This window comes from Lutra lutra, chromosome 15, assembly GCF_902655055.1.
Source record: "Lutra lutra chromosome 15, mLutLut1.2, whole genome shotgun sequence".
NCBI classification, from domain to species: domain Eukaryota; kingdom Metazoa; phylum Chordata; class Mammalia; order Carnivora; family Mustelidae; genus Lutra; species Lutra lutra.
In genome coordinates this window covers 8,895,444-8,914,504 of record NC_062292.1, presented here as the reverse complement: position 1 = coordinate 8,914,504, position 19,061 = coordinate 8,895,444, and the positions used below count along the sequence as shown (strand labels likewise).

Here is a 19,061-nt window from a genome sequence, read left to right as displayed (position 1 = left end):
AAAAAAAAAGATATATATATATATATATATATATATATATATATATATAGGCCATTTGTGAACAGAACTTAAATATTCTATGTAAAATATTGAAGTTATTTCTAATATTGCGTCACAGTATTTATGTTCTCATATCCATGTTAGATTTGTTCTTGAAATATTATTTTTAAAAAGATTTTATTTATTTTATTTGAGAACGAGAAGGGCAGAAGGAGAGGGAGAATCTCAAGTGGACCCCCAGCTGAGCAGGGGTCCCAATGTGGGGCTTGATCCCATGATCCTGAGCCAAAACCAAGAGTCAGATGCTTAACCAGCTGAGCCACACAGGCACCCCTAGGCAGTGTTTATCATAGATTCTAATAAAAATAAGATAATAAGAAATAAGGGGTATGTGATTTTTAAAAGAAAATAAAACTTAATAGATCTCTGATAGGGGAATATGTAATAATTAACATTTGTCTTGTTTTTACAGTGCAGTACTATACTGAATAAAAAATGAGTAAGTTGGATTTATAAATATCATTTGGTTGATTGGTTTATAAGTATTTATTTGCAAATCTCAAAAAAACATGAACAGGGGCACCTGGGTGGCTCAGTGGGTTAAAGCCTCTGCCTTCAGCTCAGGTCATCATCCCAGGGTTCTGGGATCGAGCCCCACATCGGGCTCTCTGCTCAGCAGGGAGCCTGCTTCCTCCTCTCTGCCTGCCTCTCTGCCTACTTGTGATCTCTGTCAAATAAATAAAATCTTAAAAAAAAATACATGAACATAAAAAATCAAGTTACATAAGATACTTAGGGAATGATACATTGTAAAACTGAAAATGAACTAAAGAAAATTATGTCTGTGATGGCCTATCTCTGGGTGAAATGATAAGAACTTGCATGCAAATGATACAAAGAAATAGCACCACAATATTTGCTTGAGCCATATATAATTGTAATTTGGGGATTAAAAATGGGTGAATAAGAGTGCCTGGGTGGCTCAGCCATTAAGCTGTTGCCTTCGTCTGGGGTCATGGGCCCGGGGTCCTGGGATTGAGCCCCACGTTGGGCTCCCTGCTTGGCGGGAGGCTGCTTCTCCCTCTCCCCCTGCTTATGTTTCTACTCTCGCTGTATCTCTGTCAAATAAATAAATAAATAAATCTTTTTTAAAAAGGGGGGGGTGAATATTAGTGAGGCGAGAGCAATAGGTTTTAGCTGCATCTCCATGTTTTATATCTTAAAAAAAAGTTTCAAAGTACATATGACAAAATGTTAACATCTGTTACTTAGATCTGGTTGTCATTTTATATTATTTTCTATTCTTTCCTTTATGCTCAAAATAGTTCTTTTGAAGTTTTGTAAGTGAAGCGGGAGGTAAAAGAAGTGGAAGCACCAAGCATAGGCTTTTCAAGAAAATGAAAGGATAAAGGAGGGAGCAAGAACAAAATGGGGAACAGCCCACAGAATGGATTAGATGTGTGTTTGCTTTCGTGTACTGGGGGGAAATCCAATCAGGGCTCTGGTCATGGAGATATATAGGAAAAAAGTAAGGTTATATACAGATAGTAAGATGTACAATACAGATACTGTAAGACGTGAGATGATGATAAATATGGGGGGAAACTAAGACATAAGGAAAAAGCAAGACCTGTGAAGGCTAGCCAAAGGGATTAGTCTTTGTGAAAGAGGTGGGGCACTGTCATCGTGTCATTGATGGGAAAGAAATGGGAATGCCCACTGAACCAAATGTTTTTATAAATATTTGGTCTGGAAGCCGGAGTAGTTCCTGCCTGAAGGCCCTACTTGTACTGCAGGAGTCCAGCCTCCGTAGAGTGAGAAGAATGTGTGAGGTCTCCATGAGCCACGTGAGGATCGGGGCTGCCTCACGAGTACTGGAGGGAACCCTCACTGGGGACAGGGCAGGGGTGCCAGCCAGGGCAGGTGTAGGCCTAGCTGAGGCAGAAGATTCCAGAAGTTTATGCAGACTGCTGAAGCTTTATTCTTCATAAGCAAAAAATAATACTACAAAACAGTGAGGATCAAGAAAGAGGCTTTTAGGGAAGATTGATTTGGAATCTTGGGCTCATTGTGATCTTAAGATTTTACCTCATTTTGATCTACCTTCTGCTTATCACATTCATACTTATTTTCCAGAGGTTTCCTTCAGAAGCAAAGAGAAAACTTGATTTTAGAGAGCGATTTAGGTACTTCATAGTTTACTTTGGTCACTTGTTTGATAACTCATTTCTGCGAAATGGCAACTGTTTAAATGAGTAATTTTATTATAGTCTGCAGTGGGAATTGCAGAGAGAGACCTAAATGAAATAATGTCTCGTGGCAAAGGGACCAATGGGGATCTTCCACACTTTGCTGTCTTAATTTTAAGTCTTTGGTTCCTTCCTTAAAACTACTGTGTTCTATTTGAACATCAACCTTCACCTCTGTCCAGATGCCAAGTTAGAACTTCTAGTATTATTTTTTCCATGTACCCTTTCAAATAATCTTCATTCTTTTTTTTTTTTAATTAAGAAAAAAAGTTGTTTTGCTAAGTTTCGGTTCACCCTGTCAAGTGTCCGTGGGAGTGGGTGTTTTTGTAAGGTCACCAGTCACTGTTGCCGCTGTCCGAAGCAGAGTGAGCGAGCGCTCCCATCTTTTCACTCCTTGGAGACCAGGTTCCTTTCTGGTACATTCCCCTTCAGCCCCAGGAACTTCACTCATTTGGTATAGTGCACGTTGCCTGGCAGAGAACTTGTATTCTTTTATCTGATGGCGTCTTTATTTTGCCTTCATTCTTGGAGATTGTCACCAAGTGTAAAATCGTGAGTGCGTACTCAGTTATGTGTTCTCTTGTAAATTACAAGGCCTGTTTCACTGGCTGCTTCCGAGATCTTTAGGTTTCTGTGATGGCTTTAGAATAAATCCCTCTGACTAGGCTGAGCTACATTTTCCAGAATTCTCCTGCGGCATTCTCCCAGGATAGCTCAAGAGCCTGAGGCAGTGGTCAGGCCTGTCTGCTTCCGGCCCCCCGTCAGCCTGGGTAGCTCTCCCCCTGCCAGCCAGCCTGTGTATTCAGCCGCATGATGCATGTTCCCAGCTTGTGAGGCAGAGCCACACACCATCGAGGTCCGAGGCAGTAAGAAATGACGTGGGCTTAGGTCTGTCCTGTGGGCTCCAGTTCATGCTTCTGGGTTTCACGTTGTTTTTCTCCCTACTTTACAAACATCCTCCCCACCTCCCGCCCAATGGACACCAAGTTCCACATGTCCCTACCTGTGAAATTCTTTTCATTGTTAAAAATGAATTGAAAAGAAGAGGTACTCGATTCTACTCTAGAATTCAGAGTAGGGCCTCTGAATTCTATTAGATTACAACAAACAATATTGGTGTTTTTGGTTGGTTTTTTTTTTTGTTTTGTTTTGTTTTGTATTGGTGGGCAGTTTATCATGGCCGGACTCAAACAGCAACCTCTGTGCCCTCCCCAGTGAGTGTAATTTAAAATTTTAGGTCAGTTTATTTAGACTTCCCTAGGGAGCTTGGAATCTGCCCTGTGCAAGCATGGTTGAGGAGTCAGCCAGAGATTTGGGCAGACTGTACTCAGAATATGGGGTTCCCCCTCTTCTTCCTACTTTAAGCTGCTGTGCTTATCCCAAAGCCTGGCCTCTGGTTCTTCATGATGTAAGACTGTGGATTTCTCGTCCAAAAATATTTTTTTTAATATTTTATTTATTTATTTAAAGAGCGAGAGATCACAAGCAGAAAGGCAGAGGGGGGGGGAAGCAGGTTCCTCACTGAGTGGAGAGCCCGATGCGGGGCTGGATCTCAGGACCCTGAGAATATGACCTGAGCCAAAGGCAGAGGCTTAACCCACTGAGCTACCCAGGCGCCTCTCATCCAAATTTTAACTCTGCATGGTAGAGACTAGAGTTAGGAGCCCCAAACATGGGGAATTCATCCAATTCCGGTCTCTTCTTCCTAGTGTCCAACTCCCTTCTGGTACAAAGCTGTTTCTAGTTGCTTCACAGAACCTTTGGATTTTTTTCCAGTGTTTATAATTATCTACAGGAGGGTTGATCCAAAAGGAGCTTCTTGGCCATTAACAGAAGCAAAACTTAGTATCTATTTTTAATTATTCATTATTGCATGTCAAACACAGCCTTGCTTCTAGTGACAGAGGAACATTATTTATTCCTGCAAAGAAGTATCCCGCAAATTCACATTTGTGCAGCATTCCAGAGTCTCTGTAGATAGAAGAGCTTATTTGAATTCTGCAAATTAGCAGTGAATGTATGGTTAGTTCTGTGCACCTCCAGGAGATAACTCCAGGCTCTTCCCTTCCCTGCTTGGCCCAGCTCTTACTGAAAAACTGAGACTCTCCTAGAAAATGTGTAATTTGCACTGCCTTTTGAGTAGACCTCAGCAAGACCAAAGGACCTCATATGAATATTTTACAGTGTTTACCTACCATTTGCTGTTCATCTTCTTTGTACCAAGTGTTAGGAGCCTGCTGAACATCTAAAGGGAAGATCCCTGTCCTCAAGTTGCTCACAGTTGGCAGAGGAGACACAAATAAGCAGACTATTTGCAGTTCTATGCAACCTCATGGTTGAATTATCCCCTTGGGGACAGAGTGAGTCTTCAGACCACACAGCTGCTGCCTAGGTGTCCAGGACACATTCCTTCTTTCTGGAACTCTCTTCCTAGCCCCATGCTTCATGGGTAGACACAGATGCAAGTCTGTGAGTGTATAATAGATGCCTTTCATCAAAAATCATATGTTTTAATAGAAAATACATGCAGCGTATGTTATACCACTCAGTGATGGCACCACCACTCAGACTAGATGCTGGGAGCCCGATTCTGTCACCAACAGGAACAATCAGCTGTTATTGACAGTTCTGTTGTTACCATTGAGATGGGCTACAAGAATGATGACTCTGAATTTAAAAAAAAAAAAAAATTTTAGGTTGAAATCTGAGCAGGATCCGAGGCAAATTCTTCTAAGCTTGTTTCATTTCCAGTATTCTACTACCTCCCAGGACTATTTGGAGAATTAGAGACGGTGTGTAAAGTGCCTGGCACTTAGTAGATTCTCAATAAGTGAAAATACAGTTATTACTAATATTTTCAATAAAGTGTTTCAGAGCATATGCAAGGTGCTTCCACATACATGTGCTTACCTAGCTCTGAAAACAGCCCTGGAATATAGGAAGTGTTTCTTCTACCAAATGAATGAAGATTCAATAATAAAATAGCACTGGGACACCTAGGTGGCTCAGTGGGTTAAGAGTCTGCTTTTGGGTCATGTCTTGATCACAGGGCCCTGGGATCAAGCCCCAGCAGGGCTCCTTGCTCACCAGGGAGCCTGCTTCTAGAACCTCTGCCTTTGCCCCTCCCCTATCTTGTGCTGTCTCTCTCTCACTCAAATAAAAATCTTTTGTAAAAAAGTAATTAGAATTTTATTTGTATTATGCTTTTGGATAACTGACTAGTATGAAAACTTGGGGCCTCCATTTTTTTCATTTTAAAATAAGGAGATTGGATTAGATCTACAAGATTCTTTTCAATGCAAATATTTTATAATTCAGTTAAAAATGCAATGAAAAGAAGAGGTACTCAAATACCTACTTCTTTGTTCTTCATAAGGAGTTGAGTATGTTGGATCACTTAAGCCCTCTTGAACAGAGAGGTGCCTGGCTACCAGGCAGTGCTGCTTGTTCTAGCTTCCCATCTTCCGATTCTCTGGCGGGCTGGCCCATGTATGCACGGAGGGGTCCCTGGATGCATAGTCCATTTAGGAAAAATGCTTGTGCATTTAGAACCTCTTGTGCCTCTTCTCCCTGCTTTTACCCTTGTTGGGGGCCTGCACAACTGAGCTCCCTCCTTTGGGATTCTTCACCTGATTCTGGTTAGTTTCTGTAGATTCATGAACTAACACAGTGTATTCTGTAGATCCATGAACAACCCAGATTCTCTGTTAGTAGCTCCCTCTCCTCTCACAGAAATTTCTGTCTCTCTGCCCTCAAAGTGAACCTCCACATTCTCCTGCTCTGCTTTTAAAATCCTCTACTTTCCTTCTTCCCTTGCCATCAAAATCTTATCCCCAAACCCAGAGGCTCTTGGATCATTAGATCCTCTGTAGGGGTTGGTCTGCTGTGATAATGAGAGAGTGGCTGTCTTGGTGGGAAGGTGGGCACGGGGATAGGATCTTGGTCATCTTCATGGAAATATAATATGGATTTCCCTGTAAAAATACAAATCTTGGTTGGGAGCATTATTATTAATGCCCATCTTTTTCTGTATTGGAGGTTTAATAGACTTTAATGTGACTCCCTGGGATCCTACCCACATTTTATAAGGTTTTTGTTTGGTTGATTGGGTTTTTATCTGTTGAAATAGGTCCTAAGTTTTCTTCATCTTATACCATTTCTCCCCGATTTACATACTCCTTTAACTTTTGCCCATGTTCATGAACATTCGTAAACGGAGATAGTGATTAGTGGCTGCCACTTTGCTGATGGGGGGCTGGGCCAGTGTGGTCAGCTGGAGGGGGATGAAGAGAGGACTGTTCCAGCAAGTTCTTGGTGAAATCCTGGGGTCCATAATGGATGCAGCTTGCCCATCCTCACCTCCATAGCGGCAAAGTCTTTTTGCTACCATCCCCTGCCTTTCAGAGAGGGCTCTGTTTCACTAACAAGAGTTGTTTTACCTCCATAAGCAGCTGTTCTCCAAGTATAACTGAGTCCTCCAGTGATGTAACGTGCCTATGAACATTTGTGAGCCGCATCGCCTGTCCACAGACCCACAGCCAGTGGAATGTTTGTGAAGCTCTTTTTTTTAAGTGAGGAAATGGATCAAGGAAAAGAAAATATGAGTTCACATTTCTGGGGATCACTTTCTGAGCAGTGCAGACCATGCATACTATATGTTAAAAAGGCCTTCTAAATTCCAGCAGGGAAAACAGATGTATTAATTAAACATTTAATGTTTGTTATAGCTGAAATATTCACTTTGCTGCACTCAAGTTATGATACAATATTTGTATATTAGTGTGATATATACCTTGGGAACCTTGGTGCATTTTTTTTTAATAGGATCAAGTTCAACATTATGGACATGAATTACTATTGTGTGGTTTTGTGAAAATGAAGGATAGGTATTTGAGTTTCTGGTCACCTGTCAAGAAATCTTAATTGGTATTATAAATCTTAACAGATAATATAAGTAAGCAGTGTTTGCTATAGGTTTATTAGTTTTGCTAGAAATAATCTTCTTTCCATATTCCCACTTTTCATGTGTGTGTGTGTGTGTGTAATATATATACACACAAAGCATAAAACCAGTTTTTCAGGAGGGGCACCTGGTGGCTTAGTCAGTTGAGCATCTCACTCTTGATTTCAGCCCAGGTCATGGTTTTGGGATCATGAGATGGAGTCCCACTTGCCAGGCTCTGTGCTGGGCATGGAACCTGCTTGAGGTTCTCTCTCCCTCTTCTGATATAACCCCACCTCCCACTTGTGTGGTCTCTCTCTCTCTCTCTCTCTCTCTCAAAAACCACAAAAAACAAAAACAGTTTTTCAGGAGAACAGAGATGAAATAAACTAGAATCCCTGTCTAAGCTTAGTTACTCTCTTGAATGGTTTTAAAGAGGTAGAATTACAGCATTAGATCATCGTCTGTGGTAAATCTAAGCCTTGATTAGTGGTGGCAGTTTTTATTGCCAGTGTCTGTGTTCCCAGGCTTTTTGATCCCTATCAGAGTGGTGGACATAGTATTCAAATAGGGTAACGGTTGAGGTTCTATAGTCACTGTCTGTATGAGCTTTCCCTGCAGTTTTCAAGCCCTGCTGTCTATTTCTAGAGCGCCAACACTGAAAACAGAAGAAAGAACATAGAGACCGGGTGGTAGCAATTGATTTGTTGCTGAGGAAGGTCGGGGAGACTGACCCTCAGCAGCCTTGGTGTCCATACTCCCCTGCTGTCCCTCCAGCCACATACCAGGAGTAGGGACTGCAACTTACTCTAAGAAGTTCAGGGGCATGTTTTCGGATCTTTCACTTACAGGAAAGAAACATAGTGCTTTAGAAAGATAGCAAATGATAGAGTGACTTGGTACCATGTAAAATCTGGGAGAGGGTCAGTGTGGAAGGATTTCGGGGGCTGCCGTCTTGCCACCACCCTGTGGTCTTGAGGCTGCACAAGGAAACACAGCTCTGATAATGCTTTGTCGGTAAACCGGAAGCACAGCCCTCAAGCCAGCACTGTGATCTTCCTGTTTACATCGTCCGGAGCGCCATTTCCTGAAAACCACTGAGCTTTCAGAGACAGATACTCTGTAGGTTTAAAGCATGTTGGGAAAATATTTCAGATTTGCAGTTAATGACGTTCTTTGAGTTAACATCTAAAAGTAGCTGAGATTTATACCTGGGTGCTTCTGCCTCAGCCAGTATGTCCGCATTCCTCAATAAGAGTCTGCAGTGTGTCAGTTGATACAGGAGTGTTTTGAGATATGTGTCCAGAGCCAGGGGAGGGAAAATTAAGATGATGATACTGGTTTAAAGGCAAAATAGAAAATTAATGTGTTAGTCTGCTAGGGCTGCCATAACTGAGTACCACAACCTGGGTGACTTAACAGAAATTTGTTTTCCCATGGTTCTGGGAGCTGGATGTTCAAGATCAAGATACTGAAGCCTCTTTCCTTGGCTTGTAGATGGCTGCCTTATCTGTTCCTCCTCACACGATCTTTCCTCCATGTATGTGTGTCTGGAGTCCCTCTGTGTCCACATTTCCTCTTCTTACAAGGACATCTATTAGGTTGGACTAAGGCCCACACTAACACTTCATTCTAATGTAATCACCTCTTTGAAGACCCTGTCTCCCAGCACAGTCCCTGGGGGTTAGGACTCCCAACATATGGATGGGGAGGAGGGGGCACAATGCAGCCCATAAGAATGAAATATTTGGGGCGCCTGGGTGGCTCAGTGGGTTAAAGCCTCTGCCTTCGGCTCAGGTCAAGATCCCAGGGTCCTGGGATCGAGCCCCACATCGGGCTCTCTGCTCAGCGGGGAGTCTGCTTCCTCCTCTCTCTCTCTGCCTTCCTCTCTGCCTGCTTGTGATCTCTGTCAAATTTAAAAAAAAAAATCTAAAAAAAGAATGAAATATTTGAAATGTGACCTGTTGTTTAAAGTGAATATATATTCTGGGAGTCAGAGGAAACCCGCAGCTGGGCATACCTAGGATGTGTGTGGTAGCACCTCTGTTGGGGTCTGTGGCCGTTCTTTGCACATTCTCTCTCATACCTTTCCCCATGTACAGAAATTGGTTTCTTGCTTCCCTGTGTGGATGTTCATACTTGACTGTGTCGTGTTCTGCTTCTGTGTGTGAATTGAAGGGAGGAAATATGCCCCCAGAGTGCATGGCTTGACTATGACTAATATCTGGAGAAGCAGTCAAAAGCAAAAAGCATTTTCATGCAGTCTTTGCAGACACCACAGTAGGGAGAGCTTGGGATCTGGAGACAGAGGGTTTGCTGCTTCCATTGCTACTTGTATCATCTTCAGCAAGTCTTTTACCAACTTTAGCTTCAGTCTTCTCATTTCTAAAAGGGTAGACTACATGCTCTCTGACATCTCACTTGAGCACCAAGATTGAATAATGATTCATTTATTCATGTCACTAAGTGGCAGGCACTGTTTTAGGAATCAGGGGTATAGTGTTGATGCAAAATAAAGTCCCAGCTGAGACAAGTGTGAAGCTTGTTTCATCTCAACCATATCAGTAATCACATTGAGAGCAAATGATCTAAATACCACCCTTAAAAGAGATTGTCACATCAGAGGTGCCTGGGTGGCTCAGTTGGTTGGGCCTCTGACTCTTGATTTCATCTTGGGTCATAATCCCTGGGTCACGGGATCAAGCCCTGCATTAAGCTCCATGCTTGCTTGAGATTCTCTCTTTCTGCCCTACTCCTTGCTCACACTATCACTTTCTCAATAAATAAATAAAATCTTAAAAAAATAAAAGATTGTCAGATTGAAAAAAATCAAGAATCACCTATATGCTGCCTATAAGAAACCCACTTTAAATGCAAATTATAAGTAGATAAAAATAAAAGGATGGAAAAATGACATACCATGCTCACGCTATCTCAAAAGAACACTAGAGTGGCTGGCTGTATTATTATCATATGAAGATTTCAAAGCAAGTAATAGCACCAGGGTTAGTAAGGCAGATCATTTCATAATAGTAAAGGGATCAATTCATCAAGAGGATGTAAAAATCTTAATTATTTTTGTATCTAATAACAAATCTCAAAGTACATAAAACCAAAACTAATAGGACTGCAAGAAAAAAGACAAATACACATTATAGTTTGACATAGCAATACCTATCTCTAAATAATTGAAGAAGAACCAGAGAGAAAGTCAGTAAGTTTATAGAAGACACTAGCAAAACCATCAACCAGTTTAATCTAATTGACATTTATAGAACATCACCCGACAACAGAAGAACATTTCTTCTTCTCAAGATCACACAAAACATTTGCCCCAATATACCATATTTTGAGCAAAACAACTCTATAGATTTTAAAGGATTCAAATAATTTGAGGCATGGTCTCTTTGAATGAAACGGGAATAAAATTGGAAATCAACATAAAGATATATGGAAAATCCTCAAGTATTTGGAAACTAAGTGCAATTTTAAATAATCAATGGGTCAAAAAAAGGAAAGTAGTATTTTGAACTGACTAAAAATGAAAACAAAACATGTTTTGCTGTGGTATTGAGATATTCAGATATTCAGAAAAAAGAAAGGTCTGAGATCAATGACCTTATGTTTCATTTTGAGAAACTAGAAAAAGAAGAATGAATTAAACTCAATGTAAGCAGAAGAAAGGAATTAATAAAGATGGGGGCAGCAGTCGGTGAAATAAAAAAACAAAAAAAAAATAGAGAAAATTGATGAAAGGAAAGGTGGTTCTTTGAGAAGATTAACAAACTGATAAATTTCTGATCAAAGTGAAGAGAAAAGAAGATAAGTTATTAATACCACGAATGAGAGGGTGATTTTGCTACAGATTTTATGGGTATTAAATGGATAATAGGAAATAGCATGATAATCTTCATGTCCATACAATCAACAATTTTACTGAAATGGACAAATCCCTTGAAAGATGCAAATTACCATGAAGAAATAGATATCATGGATAGCCTGGTATGTGTTAAAGAAATTATGTTTGTAATTAAAAAAATACTTCTCACAAAGAAAACTTCCAATCCACATGCCTTCACCAATAAATTCCCAGATATTTAAGTGAGGAGTAGTACCAGTTCTACACAGATTCCTCCAGAGAACCGAAGAAAAAGGCAGTACTTCCCAGTTCATTCTATGAGGCTAGCTTAACCTGATACCAAAAGCAGGCAAAGATAATACAAGAAAAGAAAACTATAGACCAATTTCATTAATTAATATATGTGTAAAAATCCTTCACATAATTTTATCAAATCAAATCTAACAATAAATACAAGAATAGCACATCATTACCAAGTGGGGTTTATTCTGGAAATACAAAGTTGGTTTAATATTTAAAATCAGTCATTATAATTTACCATATTGATAATAACTAAGAAAGAAATACACATGGTTATTTCATTGGATGCAGAAAAAAAAAGCATTCAAGAAAATCCAACATCCATCTGATTTAAATAAAGAGCAGACTAAAATACTCCCAGTAATCTATGAATGAGAAACTTCTCCACTCTGATAAAGGACATCTAGGGAAAACTACCGCTAATATCCTACTGGAGACAGTCTGAGTGATTTTACAAGGTGAAGATGTTCACTCTGTTCAGCATTGTACTGGAGGTTCTGGTCAGTGCAATAAGGCAAGAAAAAGAAATTAAATGCATTCAGATTGTAAAGAAAGAAGTAAATCTGTCTTATTCATGGACAATATGATTACCTATATAGAAAATCAGCTGGAATCTACCAAAAAAAAAACTATAAATATTTAACCCATTATTTATTCGATACAAAGTAAATATACAAAAGATTACATGATATAAAAATAAATGGAGACTAATAAGAATATTACTTATCATAGCAACAGAAGTATGAAGTACTTAGGGATAGGATACTTTTTTTTAAAAAGATTTTTTATTTATTTACTTGACAGATGGAGATCACAAGTAGGCAGAGAAGCAGGCAGAGAGAGAGGAGGAAGTAGGCTCCCCAGCCCCGACTTGGGGCTTGATCCCAGGATCCTGGGATCATGACCTGAGCTGAAGGCAGAGGCTTTAACCCACTAAACCACCCAGGCGCATCTTTTGACAAAAGATGTGAAAGCCCTTCATGCTGTAAACTAAAAAATACTGTAGAGAAATTAAAGACAACCTCAAGCAGTGGAGAGGTCTAATATGTTCATGGTTTAGAAGACTCAATATTTTTAGGATGATATTTCTCTCAAAATGGATACATAAATTCAACACAATCCTATCAAGATTAGCCTAGCTGGCTATTTTGTAGAAATTGTTAGGTTGATTCTAGAATCCATATGGAATGCTAAGGACTTAGGGTAGCCAAAACACCTTTGGCAGAAAACAAGCTGGAGAGCCTACATTACCTACAACTTCAAGACTTAGTAAGTTACAGTAATCAGGATAGTTTGTTATAGACAGATAACATCTTTTTTTTTTTTTAAGATTTAGTTAATTTAGAGAGTATGTGTCAGTGGGGGAGGGCAAAGGCAGAATGAGAATCTCAAGCAGACTCCCTGCTGAGTGCAGCCGGATGTAGGGCTCAATTCCAGGACCCTGATCATGAACTGAGCCAAAATCAAGAACTGGACACTTAACAGACTGAGTCAGTCTCCCAGGTGCCCCTGCACAAGTGACATTTTTTATTTGCCCGTAGAGAACCTAGAAATCTAGACCCACACGTATATGGTTAAGTGACTTAAAATAGACGTGCAAAGATAGTTCAGCTCAAATTCTCATGAAACAATTGGACACCCGTATTTTTTTTTAATTTGCAGCACATACAAAATTAACTCAAAACATAGTCCTAAGTGTAGAGCTTTCTAGAAAAGGACACAGGAGAAAATCTTTGCGGTGTTAGGTTATGCAGATTCCATAGATGAGGGCAGTGCATGACCCATAAAGAAAAATTGATAAATTAGATGATAGCGTAATTAGGTATGTGCGTTCTTTAGAAGGCCCTGTTAAGAAATGAAAGGAAAAGTCACGAATGGGAAGAACAGTTACAAATCACAGATCAGATTAAAGACCTGCACGCAGATTATGGAAAGAACTCTCGAAACCCGTGGACCAGAAGGGCGGAGCAAATATTTGAACAGACCCTTCCCCAAAGAGCACGTAAACTCACCAGAAATACAATTTAAACCCACAGCGAAACACCACCACACACTGGAATGTCTGCTGTTGAAAAGACCCACCAAACCCGTGCGGGCGAGAACCGGGAGCGACTGGAACTGCCATACCTGGAGGGTAGTCATGTAAAATGAAGCGACTACTTTGGGACAGTCTGGCAGGTTCTTGAACAGTTAAGTGTACGTCTAGCGTACGACCCAGCCATTCAGGTCTTCGGTATTTGTCCAAAATAAATAAAATCTCCTCTCTCTACAAGACTCGGACCCCCAGGAGTCCGAGCAGATTTGCAATAGCCGCAAACCAGAAGCAACCCCGGTGTCCGAGGACAGGTCACGGACAGATGGGTGCGGGCACACCTGTGTGGAGTGTTACCCAGCAGCATGGCGGGGGGAGGGCTGGTGACACGGGAAGTGACAGGGATGGTCGTCAAAATAATCATGCTAAATGCCAAAATGTCAGACAAAGGATACATGCTATAGGGCTCTGTTTACATAAAAGCCCGGAAAATACAAAGGCATCGTGGCAGAAAGCACGCCGGTGGTTGCCTGCCAGGGCTGAGGAGGGAGCACAGCTCCCAACAGGTTCACGAGGAAACAGACCCTTCACCATCTTGATTTGGTTGGCGGTTTCATGGTCCTGTATGTAAGTCAAAGCCCGTCAAACTGTAACACGGACGGCTTATTGCCTGTCAGTCGTACCTCAGTAAAATTGTTCTTAAAGTCCCTCGCCGTCACGGAGCTGACGTGTCGTTAGGAGAAGGTGTCATGGCGGCGGCCGGAGACGGACGCGCGTCTATCTTGCGCACGTGCGCGCGCATGCGTAGCTGCGTAGCATCCGCTGTTGAGAGGCGTGTGAAGCACGAGAAAGCCGCGTGACGAGAGGCGGCGGCCAGGAGCGCGGCCAGAAGCCTTGTGAGCGGAGGCTGGCTCAGGCACCTTTGGAGGCTCTTTTAAGATCTGTCCTTTTCGGTGGAGTTTCAAGGGGCCGCGCTGGCGCTCACCTGAGAGGAGAGCAGCTTTCCCGGACCGCGCAGGCAGGTGGCCGTCCTTGCCTCAGGAGGCAGCAGCTGGGAAGGGTGGGCAGAGGTGAGCGCGCCCCAAAGCCCACTTCTGCCAAAAAGCCGTTCTGGGGGGCATTTGTAGACTGGTGACCCCAACCCGAGTCACAGCCTCCAGTCTCCTGCAGGCAGAGGCCGTCACCCCTCGGTTTCCAAAGAGTTTGGAAAGGGCCGCTTGTCTGGTCCCGGTGACCTTTGTTGTTGGGTGTGCGGTGCCCCGGAAAGGCCGGCCCTCGTGTCTGCGTGGAGGAGGGGAGCTCCCCGACCGAGGAGCTCGGCCCCGCGGAGGTTGGGGGTGTGGGAGGAGAGCCACCCGCCGCCCGGTCCACAGGGGCGCCTGAACCAGGGTCCTCCCCAAAAAAGTGCCCGCTCGTAACGGAGACTTTAGACTAGCTGCGTCCTGGGACAGAAGAAAGAATGGTAGGAAGCAAAGGGATTAAAAATGCTCTGTTATGGGGCACCTGGGTGGCTCAGGCGCTTAAGCGGCTGCCTTCGGCTCCGGTCATGATCTCGGGATCCTGGGATCGAGACCCGCCTGGGTCTTCCTGCTCAGCGGCGAGTCTGCTGCTCTCTCCCGCTCCGCCTGCCTGTGCGCATGCCCGCACGCTCAGTCGCTGTCCGATAAAATTTTTTAAAATGCTGTTACATGTGGCATAAACAGAAGTGTGGGGTTCTTTATTCCAAAAACATGCTTTGCATTTTGCTCACCCCCTGGTTTTTGAAAACTTTGCCTAGGGAGCAATGTAAAGATTTTTGCCTTATGATTTAACATGAATTTGGTGACAAGAGTGGAAAAACGCATTGAGCTAAAGCCAGTTGTGTGTTTCTGTTTGTTTCTGTGAAATTTTTATACAACATACTTGATTTCTGTCACTTGTCTCTCTGTATTTCTGTCCACTTGGGAATTTTCTCCTAAAAGCAGCATCTCCTGATGTGCAGGGTACCCATGAGAGTGGGTACTGAGACTCCAGGCCCTGGGACGGCTCGTCGTGTTCTCCTGTGAGGCTGGAGCCATGAGGAGCAGGAGTCCCACCCCGGCTCCTGCTCATCCTTGTCAGCAGAGGTCCCAGAGGCTTGCGCTTCTGGGACCTTCAGCAGCCCCAGACTTATGCCGCACTGTGCCTGCTGCATCTCTAAGGCGTTAAGCCCCGTCAGTCCTAGAGCAGTCCCTCTCTCTTTTGGGTCCCGGTCCCCTCTCGGGATCGGAAGCAACCAAGGGGCGAAACATTCGCATTTAACTTCAGGGGCTCCCTAGACCCCTGACCCAGAGCAGGGGCAGGTGTTCATGCCCATCTCAAGTAACCGGATGTATTTCTTTGCCAAGGATAGGGGCAGCACTCTGTGACCTGGGGAGTAACGGTATCATTAAGTTGTGTTCTTACTAATAAGCTGTTGGACCAGGTGCAAGGACCAGGACACAAGTCGTGTTTTCATGGCTCTGGGGAGGGTCTGCATTTTGTCATCAGGGTTTGCATCCATATGGTTTGTGTATATGTTTGTGATTGGTGGGGAAATTAGGACTTTTCAGTATCCTCTTTGCACCCTACTGTCTGGTTCTCGTTTGTTCTGTTTCACATAATCGTTAAATTTTACACAGAGCAACCAAGTACCTCCTGTTCTGCGCTCAGACTGTTGACTGGGAAGCCAAACGCCACATCTCCCATATGCAGTGACTCAGTGGTCTCGGTTTTTGGCACTGTTTCGTTAATTATTTGCTCTTTAATTTTATCCTAGAAACGAATTTTCCTAAACTGGAATCTGTTAACAGTACGCTTTTTCTTTCTTCTTGTAGCTTGTACCTCCTTTTAAGCCTCAAGTAACATCTGAGACAGATACCAGATATTTTGATGAAGAATTTACAGCTCAGACTATTACAATAACACCACCTGAAAAATGTAAGTACATCTTACATACACATGATGACATTGTAATATAATGGAAAACAGCAGCCACTCTGTTGATTGGATATTTTCAGGATCGAATTCCACAGTGACTTATTTCATTTCATCCCACTTAAGAATATGAAGTTCCATGTGGAAGTATCAAAGACAGGTAGCTGAGAGAAAAGTTTTAGGGAGTTGGAAAAATTTTATAAAGAAAAATTGTAGCCTGAGGATTATAGACTAACCTGTAGACAACCTCGCCTTTCCTTACTATTCTAATACTTTCTTTCGCCATCGGCTGGAAGGACTCTGAAAGTGACCCTTCCCTGTTCGCCTGACCACTGACTCACATGCCCCCTGCAGAATCATGCTCGTTCTGGTCTCCTTCAGACTTAATAGTTTTTAATTCACTTTAAATTGAATCACCTTTTTTTTTTTTTTTTTGTAATTTAGCTTTGTCTTAATAGTATTTGTGAAGACATAATTTAGTGTGCTAGTAATTTTTTGATATAAAATTAAATTACATGTCTATTAACACAGTACATTCAAGTACCACTTAATATTGTTCCACGTATGCTAGTATGTGTGCACAGTTCAATAAATATCCTAAATAACTGGGCTTTAAAGAAAGGAAAAGGTATCAGATGTAACTTAAAACACTCTTGTGCCAACAGAGGGCTCTGTACCTGTCATTATGAGCTTAGCGATGAGGATAGAATTGAGTTTCAGGGACATGGAAAGCCAAAGATTTCTTCAGGTCACACATCTTTTGGCTCATGATCCTGTTGTGTTCTTTTTTTTTTTTTCTCCTTTTCTTTCCTTTAGATCCCTTCCTACTTCTCCCCTCTCTTGTTTGTGAAAGGCAGAGTAGCTGGAGGTGCTGTTACAAAACCAGTATCCACGAGAGGGAAGGCTCCAATCACGGATGTGGTCGGTCACCTGATCGTCCGCTAAAAGGCAAACTAGGAGCCATCCCGGTCTAGAGTTTTCAACCCATAGCCTGACAACAAGGGACCATGAACATACCCTGAAATGAAAAATATGATCATGTATTCATATGTGCACTTGGCTTTCTTTAGACTGGCCAGAAGTTAAGAACCTCTTAACTTTCATCATCTAAGGGAAGAGATTGAAACCCAGGGAGACATGAGCTTCCCAGGTGCCCCAGTTAGTGTCAGCAGTAGCCAGGAGCAGGACGCCATAGCTTGGCCAAGCTGTGAGCTGGGCATATGTGGGACTGCTATCCCCAGTGGGACAGTGGGCTTCCATTCTCTCTTGTGTGTCATGCTAACGTCTTAAAACCTGTAAGAGGAGAAGACTGTGTTGGAAATGCCACAGATTCTTGGGCAAGTAGCTTAGGACTTGTGTGAGCAAAATGATGGGCTAGGGCCTTGCCACTGTGTCCACTAGCCCCAGAGTGGATAGTGGTGACCCACATGTCTGAAAGGCAGGCAGCACCAGTGAGGTTTTGGAAGGGCCCAGGAGCCCTTTCCACTCCAGAGCATTTGCCAGACCTCGTCATTGTAATAACCTTTACTGCAGTCAGACCACATCATTTCCCTGCCCACAGCCCTCTCATGGCTCCCGAACTCTGCACTTAAAGCCAGAATGGCTCATGCTGACTTCCACAGCCCTGTCTGTCCAGCCCCTGCTCCTGCTCCATCTTGCCCCACCGTGCCTGGATTCAGCCTCACCTTGAACATGCCATGCCTCACTGTGCCTTGGGATTTGAGTGTTAACAGCTGTCTCTGCCTGCCATGCTCTTTCTTCCGACATTTGCATCAACAGCTCTTAACTCCCTCAGATCTCAGCTTAGATGTCACTTCTGCAGAGAGCTTGCTTTCACCTCCCAATCCAAAGAGCAGTGCAGTCCATTGGGCACCGCCTCCCCCACCCCTTGATTCTGTACATTGACAACTTGTTGATACTCTTCTGGTTAATTTGTTCGTTTCTCTGTTTACTGTTTGTCCGGCAAGAATGCAGTAACCCTGAGAAAAAAGGCTTGGTTTCCTATTCACAGCTAGCCCCAGCTCCTGGCTGGGTATCTGGCCCGGCATTGGTATTCAGTAAATATGTACGATGTGAAGGAATAAACACGTTATGGTGAGGGCCTGGTAGTTTCCTGGCCAGAAGGAGGCCCAGCTCTTTACAGATGGTGCTGTTGGCCATCCATACCCAGGACTTTGTGCTTCAGCCTCCCTCCCCATGTGACGTCCACAGCAAGCACTAAGAGGGCGAGGTCCCAATGTGTCTCTGTGTCGGCCTCAGCCTCTTCAAGACTGTTTTCTTTGGTAAATAGAGCTTTGGCATTTGTGGACTCTTTTAAGATCGCTCAGTACGTGGTTGTGGACATCACAGAAATAGGCTCTGCAAATGCAAAGCCATGAGCACAGTTTGCTTCAGACAGGTCAGAGTCCGGTCCTCACGTGGGAGAGACCTGTGAGGCTGAGTCTCAGGAAGAGGGGGCTGAGGAGGGTGAGGAGAGCCTGGTGGGGGTGACTGTGTCATCCCAGCTTTGCCACTCTTTCCCGAGGAAGGGGCAGGTCACTTTGCCCTCTAGGAAAGGGGACACAAGGCCGGATGGTGTCCCCAAGCCTCGGCTTTCCCCCATAGTGCCTGAGAAGCTGTCCAGGTGGGAAAGGCACCTGGAGTTGGATAGCTTTGAAGAGCCCTAGTTTTGCTTCTGTTTGAGTCTGTAGTGTTCTTTGTCCTGTGACACAGTGCCCGAGCTTGAGGCTGGGCCCAGTACAACGG

At 43.1% G+C, this 19,061-nt stretch overlaps 1 protein-coding gene and 1 long non-coding RNA gene across 4 annotated transcripts in view; one reads left to right on the top strand and one right to left on the bottom strand.

Moving 5' to 3' along the window:
- AKT3 (AKT serine/threonine kinase 3) overlaps positions 1–19,061 on the top strand; it is a 303,338-nt gene that overhangs the window by 277,249 nt on the left and 7,028 nt on the right. For all 3 annotated transcript variants that reach the window (XM_047705805.1, XM_047705807.1, XM_047705804.1), the window contains one exon: positions 16,217–16,319. In XM_047705805.1, coding sequence (XP_047561761.1) covers positions 16,217–16,319 — 103 coding nt within the window. The remainder of the gene's footprint in view (positions 1–16,216; positions 16,320–19,061) is intronic.
- Positions 12,858–14,454, bottom strand: LOC125086440 (uncharacterized). The gene is made up of 2 exons (XR_007123195.1): positions 14,066–14,454; positions 12,858–13,195 (listed from the first exon to the last, which is right to left on the bottom strand). It is a non-coding gene; the product is annotated as an uncharacterized LOC125086440 (long non-coding RNA).